We start from the raw sequence: 10,574 nt of genomic DNA, 5'->3' as shown, positions 1-10,574 counted from the left end.
CCTTATGCTTCTGCTATTGGCAGTCTCATGTATGCCATGGTGTGTACTAGGTCAGACATAACTCATGGAGTGGGAGTTGTGAGCAGATATATAAGTAATTCGGGTAAACAACATTGGGAAGCAGTGAAGTGGATTCTCAAGTATTTGAGAGGCACTGCAGACTCAATCTTATGTTTTAGAAAGTAACTTGGGATTACAGGGTTATGTAAATGCTAACATGGTTGGAGACATTGATAGTAGGAAGAGTACCACTAGATATGTATACACATTGGGTGGTACAACAGTTAGTTGGGTCTCTAAGTTGTAGAAGATAGTTGCCCTTTCCACTACTAAGGCCAAATATGTTGTCGTGACCGAACCCAGCAAAAAGATGGTATGGTTGTAGTCTTTCTAGGAAGAATTAGGTCTCAAACATGGGAAAAATGTGTTGTAATGTGACAGTCATAGTGCTATTCATTTAGCAAAGAATCTTGTTTATCATGCCAGAAGAAACCACATATACATACGTTATCACTTCATCAAATCGGCTTTGGTGGATGGAATCTTAGCACTTGAGAAGATTCAAGGAAGTTAGAAACCGGCTGATATGTTGACAAAGACTGTTAAAATTAAGAAACTGAAGTTGTGTAACTTCAGTTGGACTTCTCTCTAAGGATTGAGTAGTTGTTGCCACTACAAAGGAGATATTGATGATGGATTAGTCTCCAAGTGGGAGATTGTTAAGTTGTGAACCATAATTAACGCCTTACGTTGAGTTGGTCACGGTTGCCCTAATTATTTCTTTATAATTGAGGGGCGCAGCTATTAAGGTTTTATTATCTTAATTTGAGGAGCATCTCGAGTTGCAACCTGAGAGGTAAGAGAGAAACACCTGTAAGTGTGCGATTTCTCTTATAAACTATTTCATCTTCATAGTGGATTACTACAGCGGCGAAAGACACGACGTAGTCTCATCTTGACGCAAACCTGTATAAATCTTGTTATATGTTTTTGTATTTTTTTTCTTTTCTTTTGGGATTATTATTATTGTTCTCATTAGTTTGGAATTAGAGTATTTAACTCCTAACAAGAGGGAGGGTTGGGGGGTTTGTTTTCAACATCCATGCATCATTACACTTATACTTTGAAAGTTATTAATTGATCTTAGTTAGGAAATCTAAACTCAAAGATTTGTATCATTAACCAGTGTGCTTTGTGTTTTTAAATGAATTTTAATTCAAGCTACTTTAAGATTTCCCCCTTTTCAAAAACCAATCCAATTTACATTGAGCTTAATATTTTGAAGAAAAAAAATCAGTCAAGGACCTTAAGTTGCTATGATATTGCATAGGTAATTAGGATTGGTGTGCCTATGTTGTACTTGAACTATGACATTTGCATGTTGGAGAAGTCTTTGCATGTGATGAAGTGTAACCGAGTAACCTTTGCAAGATGGGTCAAGCCTTGGATAGACAAGACCATCCTCACCTCATTTTGATAAAGTGAAACCGTGTGTGGTTGAAGAGGAAAGGCTATGAAGCCTTATTTCATGTTGTTGTTTAGTTGTATGTGCTTGTGTAGGCAAACAATGTTGAAAATCTTATTCTTGGGTCTAGGCTTGGTATGCCAAGTAAGCAGCTATCAAAAAATTCATGTGTGGGTCTAGGCTTATGGAGCCCAATTAGTTGTCGAATATCCCTTTCAAGGTCTAGACGGTGCCTGGTTTGTTGTTGTAGTTCCAAGTGAGGGTAACCTTTTGTAAGTTGGTTGTTGTGATGAATTGATTGGTGTAAATCCCTATATGAGTAGCACTATATTTGACTTTAGAAACAATTTGTTGTAAATACCATTTAGCAGCCCAAGCTTAGTGAATTTTTAACTCCAAGGTGAAATATCCTTGGGGTGGATTACTAATTTGAAATACTATTGTAAAGTACTATAAATCCCACCTTGTCCATTGTGTGTTTGATGCTCCCACTTTGTTACTTGTGCATAGACTTTAATTATGAAATTCGATATTGCACATTAACTTAATTGAAAGTATAAACACACACATAGGATTAGATATAAAAGAATTAAAAAAGTAAAAGAAAATTTAACAATCCTATTTATCTTCTCTCTCTTTCTCCCCTCAAGGTTTGTCCGTCATGGACATAATATGGCTATACCAAGTCATCTTCACAAGAATTGAGACTCATGGTGAGGCCAAGTTTTTTCACATAAATTAAGACACATGGCAAGTCCAACTCTTCTTCTCATCAAATTTCAATACTAGTTAAGGTCAAGTCTATCTCTTGATCATGCTAGGTGTCAAATGATATGGAACTTTGAGCCACATGGCACTCATGTTGCACCATGTGTTGCGTATTAGGCAGGATTTTATGAGCCACCTTACATAAAGTTGATCCAGACAACTAATCTTTGATCTAAGAGTTCCAGTGGATCACTAATCTTCGATCTAAGAGCTCTAGTGGACCACTAATTTTTGATCTAAGAGCTCCAATGGAGGATCTAAGTGTTTAATTTTAGTTTGGTATTGGTCCTTCCATTACCTAATTTAACTTCTTGTTAAAGTTTCAAACTTTAATTATCAATTGACTAAGAGTTGACCCATGATCGTAGTTTTTCTGAGCTCATATAATAATAGGTCTTGAAGTTTAATATGTTGTTGACTATGGAACAAAGTGTTGACTTTGTTTGATTATGTTGACTAAGGGTTGACCCATTTGAATCTTACTTTGGTGTTGTACAATTGGTCAAAATATTTGTCTTCGATCAATTTAGGTCAAGGTAAGATTTTAACCTATAGGTGGACCTCATCAACTTGATTGCAAATCAGTGTTTGTGATTTGGACCGTCATTCATCGTTCTAAATTTAATGTCTACAAACATATATACTTATTTTGTCTTTGATGATTAATTGTTTTCATTTATTTCTAATGTTGAAAGCAGGTTAACCGGAACTAAACTTGGGGTGTGAATAAGAGTGGGCATGGGTTGGGTCAGGGATGGGTTTCCAAAAACCTGAACCCAATCCTCGTCCCCGAAAAAACCCAAATGGGGTTGGGAAACCAACCTTGTCCCCGCCCCATCCTCTCCCTCACCCTGATCCCCATCCCCAACCCAGCCCCCTTTCCCCATCTTCGACCCATCCCCGACTCGGCCCATAAACAAGGACTTTGATTTTGAAGCCCAATTTTTTCTTCCTTAATCAATTAAAATTTTTTATTCTTTGTATGGAGGAAATAATTTAGTATTTATTTTTAATAAAAAAGGTATAAATATCCATGTGAAAAGTATTTTGATATAAAATTTGTGTTCAGTAAGTACCTTGACTAAAGTTAAGAAATTACATTCTTTTGTTTATTAAACTTCATGTCATTTTAAAATAAAAGAGGAGGCATCACAGGTATAAATCCCCGTGGGTCAGATCGGGGAAACCCATGACCTGAAATCTGACCTCCCTGCGCTGCAGAGTGGAAATGTAATCCTGTCCCCGGTTGTTTTGGTTCAAGTTTGGCGGGGAACCCAACCCATTCCCACCCTTAAAGTGTGAGGGTTCAGGTCTGCATTCCTAACCCGAATAAGAATGGCATCCTGTTTGGGCAAAGTAATTTAGAAGGGGTTCAGTTTGACCCGAATCCAACCCCGGGCGACCCCTATCACATGCCTAACTTTTAATGGGCGAGTATAAGCTGGGAAATCACTAAATCCTACACAGCAAGCCGTTAAGACAGATAGAGAGCTCCTGTCAAAGTCACTCATTTGGTAACCGTTTTTAACTGGGAAATAGATAGATAACGATCACGCCTTTTATATTGTGGAAGTTGAAAAAAATACAGTTAATTGAAAAAATAGTTTCTTCTGTTTGTAAGTTTTCTTTCCCTTTTAGAGTAATTTTACTGCTTTCATCAATCCTGTAACGTTCATAACGAAATATTTCCTTCCCTTCCAACTGCCCATCAGCAGCCAAATCAGGAGCTGCTTTTAATGGATGGACGCGCTCCGTTCTGCAGAAGAGATGGGTGCGCTGTCGAGGAAATATTTTCTGAACAACTTCTGTTAGTAGTACAAAATGGGTCTCGATAGCTTCTTGGGTCTCCATTGAAGATTCATCCAATTGTGGGCGAGAAGAAATTCCTAGGTTTCACGAAGAGGAAGAAGCAAATGCTTTGTTTCATCACACAGAAGGTAAGATGATTTGTCTGTGTTGCTCTTGGTTCCGTAATAACCGTTCCGAGTTCTCTGCTGAAGCCTTTTTATTTAATTTCTTACGCTCTTATTTTCAGAGTTTAATTTCTGCTGTGCTAGTTCAAAATTCCAGAAATGTCTGCCTACGGAATGTCCTCTGTAACTGCATGAACTACAACACCCTTCAGAGAGAGACAGCGCAAAATTTTGAGTTTAATCCTAATCATAATTAATATAAGATTGAAGATCAAATCGGTGGGATCGATTTCATTCATGTCTGACTAAGTGATTAATCAGGTTTATGAATTTCCTTGACTAAAAGATTGAAGAGAACCCATGTCTCGATTGTGGAAGCCATTCAGGCATTCTTACTTGTTTTTGTTGACAAGCTACAGGCGGCTCTCACATCTTAATTCTCCCTGAAATCCTCTCGTAATCAAGAACAAATTCAGCTTTCTGGTAGAGACGTGAAAAAGTTTAGCTTGTTGCTGAAAAAGAAAGAACGGTGTCCTAGAAATGGAATACGAGGAAACTTCTTCTATTCTCAAAGATTCATCCAACGATGTAAAGGCAGAAAGTTCTTGCGGAGACGAGGCTGTAGACGAGGTGGATTGTTATGATCAGGAACCAGTCTCCAAATCAGGATGGAGTTCTGCCATCTACATCATGGGTAATATTTCTACGTCTCAGTTTGTGGTTGTAAATTGCGCTTTTTTAAGAAAAAACCTAAATTATTTTTGTAGAGATATATGAAGAATGAACTTTGGTAAATCCGTTTTCACAACCGCTAGTTTTAAAAAAAAATAATAATAATTTTTTTTTGTATTTGAACTTGAAATTTCTACCTTCGAGTTCCATGCCCTCGAACTCGATATTTATATTCTGTTAGTATTTACTTACTTTGAGGGCTAATCCAATACGAAAAATTATTTGGTGTGAAACATGCGAAATACTATCTCAGCTATCTGAAACATGTGAAACACTATCTCAACCCTTAACTCGATATTTTTATTTTACTAGTATTTACTTACTTTGAGGGTTAATCTAATACGAAAAATTATTTGGTATAAAAAATGTGAAATACTATCTCAGCTATCTGAAACATGTAAAACACTATCTCAGTTATCCGATCAACGGATGGAACGACTGAGATAGCCGTTTCGCATGTTTTACACCAAATAACTTTTCGTATTCGATCAGCCATTAAACGATAAATAACTGAAGTTTGATCATTAGTTTCTCGATTGAGTTGACTCAGAAACTAGAAATTTATAATCCACGAACTTGGAATTTAAATTTATAATCCACTTGCAAATTATTATCTATTTTTCTTTTTTGCAGTATCTGAAGTCGCAGAGAGATTTGCACAGTATGGCATCGCATCAAACCTTGTCGTCTACCTAACCGGCCAACTGAAGGAGTCGTTGATTGATGCAGTTGGGAATTACTACACTTTCGGTGGCTTTTCTGCTTTGCTTCCCCTGCTGGGTGCTTTCATTGCAGACTCCTATACTGGTCGTTATAGAACCATTGTGTATTCCTCTTTCATTTATATTTTGGTAAGTATATCAAGATAGAAGATGTCAGGCCTGGTTCTTACTATCTTCAGCACTAAACATGGTTGTCATTGCAGGGCCTCATCTCATTAACCATATCAGCGGGGTTTGTCCCCGATCACTATCGAAAGCTTTGCTACTACATTTCTCTTTATGTGGTCGTCGTTGGCCAAGCAGGATTTAAGCCATGTGTGCAAGCCTTCGCGGCAGACCAATTCAATGACGAGAGTGAGAAAGATAGAAAGGCCAAGAATTCGTTTTTCAATTGGTGGTTTTTTTGTATCATGGGAGGGGCCTCTGCAGCAACTATTATTGTTAGCTACGTCCAAGAAGGAATCGGTTGGTGGGTTGGGTATTGTATAGTATCCGTCTCTATGATCGTCGCATTCTTTATTTTCATTTCGGGGAAGAAATTGTACCGGCCGCACATCCCCGGCGGCAGCCCATTGACGAGCATTTTGAAGGTTCTTGTTGCTGCGGCTCGTAAGAGGCACTTGTCTTCCATGGATGATAAACAGAGAGTATATGGTGGCGTCGAGGATGTTCTTCAGGGGAGAAAGTCCCTGCCGCACACGAATCAATACAGGTAAGCCCCTGGGAAGACTTTGCGATCTCTTCGTTAATATGTAAAATGATCAAATTACTGGTAAAATCTTTTCCGCTCAGAAAATCTGGAGAACTGATAAAACCGTCTGCAGGTTCCTGGACAAAGCTACTATAATTGACGAAATAGACGCGTCGACCGAGGTCAAAAATTCATGGAGGCTTTCCACGGTAACCCAAGTGGAAGAAGTGAAAATGGTCATCCGTGTGCTCCCTATCTGGTTCAGTACCTTGATGTTCTTTTTGGTGATAGTACAGCCGGCCTCATTCTTTATCAAGCAAAGTGCCACCATGAACAGACAGGTTTCGTCTCTCAAGCTTACGCCGGCGGCTTCTGTCGTCTCAGTTGGTCTGTTTGCTGTTATAACAGTTCCACTCTATGACTGGCTTTTTGTTCCACTGGCGAGAAGAATCACCAATATCCCCTCTGGTATCACAGTGCTCCAGCGAACTGGAGCAGGGTTACTGATTTCAGTGTTTAATATGGTAGTGGCAGCTCTTGTGGAGACAAAGCGGCTCAGAGTTGCTAGAGAACACGGACTTGCCGATCAGCCGAATGCAGAAATTCCAATGACAGTGATGTGGTTGCTGCCGCAATGCATGCTTATTGGGGTTTCCGACATTTTTGGTTTGGTCGGCATCCAGCAGTTCTTCTATGAACAGGTTCCAGATGGGATGAAGAGCTTAGGATCTGCAGTTTATCTTAGTGCATTGGGCATGGGAAGCTTCATCTGCCATTTCGTTGTATTCATGGTGGCAAAACTCTTCCCAGAGTGGTTGCATGACAATCTTAATACCTCTCGCTTGGATAATTACTACTGGCTTCTGGCTGGATTGAGCCTAGTTTGGTTTGGTATCTTTTTGATTGTATCCAAAAACTACGTGTACAGGGGAACTGGTGCAACACCTCAGTAGTTTCAGCTCAAGCATTGTTACAGAAAAAAGTTGAGGATCATATAAAAGAGTTTGTTTTGAGTTGGAATTTGGTGTTCTTGGAGCGTAGGCTTGTGCATGATGATGAGGCAATGCAGATATCTTTTGTGGCCCTCTTTAAACTCTGCAAGCGAATTTCAAAAGCAAAGGGTGGCTCTCTGCTTGCCAGCGAATTTTGAAATTCACTGGGAGAGGGCAATTAAGTTTTACCATTTTTATTATACTTTTTTATAAAATTGATAATTCTTAATTTTTTAATAATAATATAAAAATAATCAATTAAATTATAAAATCAATCTACAAGCCTACCCTCTACTAGTTAATTTCAAAAATCTCTGGTAGAGGGCAATTAATTATACAAATTTTTAATTTACATAGTTTTTGGAAATTTTATTATTTTAATTGGATTTAACAATAATATAAAATAATCAATTAAATTATAAAATAAAATGTATAAAAATAAAAACACTTTTCAATTAAATTATAAAATTAAATGGATACAATAAATTACAATAAATCTAAAAAAAGGTTCAACTAAATTATAAAATTAAAATAAAACATATTTAAAAATTTACAATAAATATAAATAATTCTATCTCAGAGCCCATACCGCAAAACTCGTGAATACTTGGTTGTAATAGTCCACCTTCAAAAGCCAACTATTGTTGTCTTTAACATCATGGACTAGCCTTACAAGAAAAGAATATACTGCAATCTCCAAAGCAAGGGAAATTCAAAAAATGTAATGTTCAGTGTTATGCTATTGCAAAACCCACTGATAGGTAGCATATCAAAACTCATGAGAAAAAAAAAAGTTGAAAATTCATATAAAACTACTGATAAAATACAAACAAGTAGGAATTTGAGATCATATTCCAGTAGAATTATAAAAATAATTTTTCCCAAATTCAAACACTTCAAAATTTGAATCTCAAGCAATGGTACAACTTAGTTGATCAATTGGTATGTTGTAATAAATTGCCTACATTTACTTCTTCAATTGGTATATTGTCTTAGATTTATAATCCATATGGCTAGAGATCTACCAAGTTGATCTATAGAAAATATTAAGATCATAACCACCAAACACTTACAACAGATTAGGCTAGTAATACAAGACAAATAATTACTAATACATTTGGAATCCATGGTTGAAAATATCCAAGGCAAGCAACAACAAGAAAACAAAGCTACACACACACACACACACACACACACACTGTTATAGACTCGATAGCCGAACGAGTCATTCAAAGGCGACGCAATTGAAGGCAGATCACTTATGTTTTGTGTTTGAATTATTTCAGCATTCTCAACACTTATGTTGAATTATCTCAGCAATTATCTTAGCATTCTCAGCATTCTGAACGTGTAAGCCATAATGGCACTTTTGTAAATCTTATTTCAGTAGCTACTTAACTTATGTTGTATGATTAAGCCTTGAGCGTTTAAGCCATACAATGGCAACGTTTTAAATCTTTTGGGCCCTCAGCGAACAGCTTAAGAGGGGGCATAATGAAATGAAAAAGGGAATGAAATTGAAATCAGAAATAGGACTCAGAAATAGGATAGGTTCTCCTCCGACGAACTAGGTTATGGTCTCCCTAAGAGCCGTAGGTTACGGTCTCCCTCAGAGCTGGGTTATCCTCCATCTCCTCCCATCCATTCCGAACACTTCCCTTTTCTCACTTTCCTCACGTACTTCACCCAAAATTCGAAATCATAGGAAGACCAGGACGTGGACAGCACCCTGGTGCTGAACTTGTGCTAGGCGCAAAGCTCTCCTTCCGTCGGGTTACACGGTCCATGGTCAGAGACCATAACACGTTGGTATCAGAGCGAGGAACTATGGGAGAGACGTCAAGCCAGGAAGAGAGGTTTGAAAGGTTCAAAGAAGAGATGCAAGCAAGGCAGGATAAGGCAGAGGGTTGACTAGCAAGCATGCTGGACAGCATGGTGTCTCGTGCAGTCGCTTAGGCGATGTCTCAGCATACATCTCAGCAGATGGAAGAGATCGGCAACCTGATCCGTAGGACACCTACTCCACATGGGGGACGCCCAGAAAATCATGGACAAGGGGGAGACTACAGTCCGAATGGAGGACGTCCAAAGCCTACCACCATTCCAAGGTACACAAAAATGGAAATTCTAGTCTTTAGTGGGTCAGAGGACCCTTTATCTTGGATATATTGCTACGAGAAATTTTTTTCCCATCAACGTATTGCTGTAGTGGACAGAGTTGGGTTGGCCGCATTCCACATGCTCGACGAAGCACAGTTGTGGGGCCACCAACTGGAATGGGAACATTCGGGCATCGGTTGGGAAGAATTTAAAGAATTATGCACCTTCTGTTATGGTCCCGAGTCATGGATCAAGTAAGACGGCATGGGAGTTGTGAATCCAGCACTGGTACTAAGTTGCTGGACTCGGTAAGGAGGGTTAAAGATCCCTTCTTTGGGTACTCTTCCACCAGTGATCAGTCTCCCTTTTTATGATCTCATTCTAGTGCTAAAGTTATAACTAGAATGGAAGTAATTCAGGTGGAGAGAGAATGGAGGAATACCTATTCTTGCTCACGTTAATCAGGGTTTCAACCCTAATTTGATGCAGCTCGTTCTAGGACTTGAAGGCCTAGCTTGGGGGGGGCTTGGCTCATGTTGATGGCTATCCTTGCTCTGTTTCTGTGATGAATTCCCAGCAAGAAGAGTGTTCTAACCCTTCACGTGAAAGAACCAGAATTCTTCCTCTTTTGCTACTCGTTAAGAGGAAAATTGATCCCAACTTGTTGTTGACGCTAGTGATGAGAGAAGATCCTCTCTTTGGGCTCGGAAAAGGTGCAGGAAGCTCCTCTTCTTAGTATGGATGATGAGGGATGAATTTGGGTGAAGATGGATGGCAATGGAGGGTGAAGGATAGGTTGGATTATTGGAGTAAACCCTAAACTCGAGATCACGAGGTGATCTCAACCTGTTTAGACTAGGTTATTCTAAAATCTCAAAGCTTACCTATTTCATTCATACCTTTCCCTTAAATAGGTCACGTCAAGGAGTTTTAGGGTTAGGGTTACAATAATTCCCCATAATGCCCTTACATATAAAGTAATTAGAAATAACTCCTACTTAAAACAATATAAGAAATAAATTCTACTCAAAGAAATATAAGAAATAAATCCTATTGAGTGAGTTGTTGTTATCTCCTTCGTTGTGTTATTCGTTGTGCTATTGAGTCCACAACATCTGCCTCCCCATGGAAAAAGAGTTTGTCCTCAAGCTGACAAGCTGGGTAGACTTGTTTGAAGATGTCCACACGTTC

The 10,574-nt window shown here is 38.6% G+C and overlaps 1 protein-coding gene across 1 annotated transcript; it reads left to right on the top strand.

Moving 5' to 3' along the window:
• Window positions 1-4,686: 4,686 nt before the first annotated feature.
• LOC137946598 (protein NRT1/ PTR FAMILY 5.4-like) lies at window positions 4,687-7,441 on the top strand. Its single transcript, XM_068792935.1, has 5 exons — window positions 4,687-4,840; window positions 5,512-5,729; window positions 5,804-6,312; window positions 6,425-7,240; window positions 7,333-7,441. The coding sequence occupies exons 1-5, from the start codon at window positions 4,687-4,689 to the stop codon at window positions 7,439-7,441; spliced, it is 1,806 nt and encodes a 601-aa protein (XP_068649036.1).
• The last annotated feature ends 3,133 nt before the right edge of the window (window positions 7,442-10,574 follow it).

This window comes from Aristolochia californica, unplaced genomic scaffold (assembly GCF_029961685.1).
Source record: "Aristolochia californica isolate CCGP_79_NKW_82.1479 unplaced genomic scaffold, dmAriCali1.0.hap1 SCAF_12, whole genome shotgun sequence".
Classification (NCBI taxonomy): Eukaryota; Viridiplantae; Streptophyta; class Magnoliopsida; order Piperales; family Aristolochiaceae; genus Aristolochia; species Aristolochia californica.
This window is presented reverse-complemented; position numbering and strand designations above follow the sequence as displayed.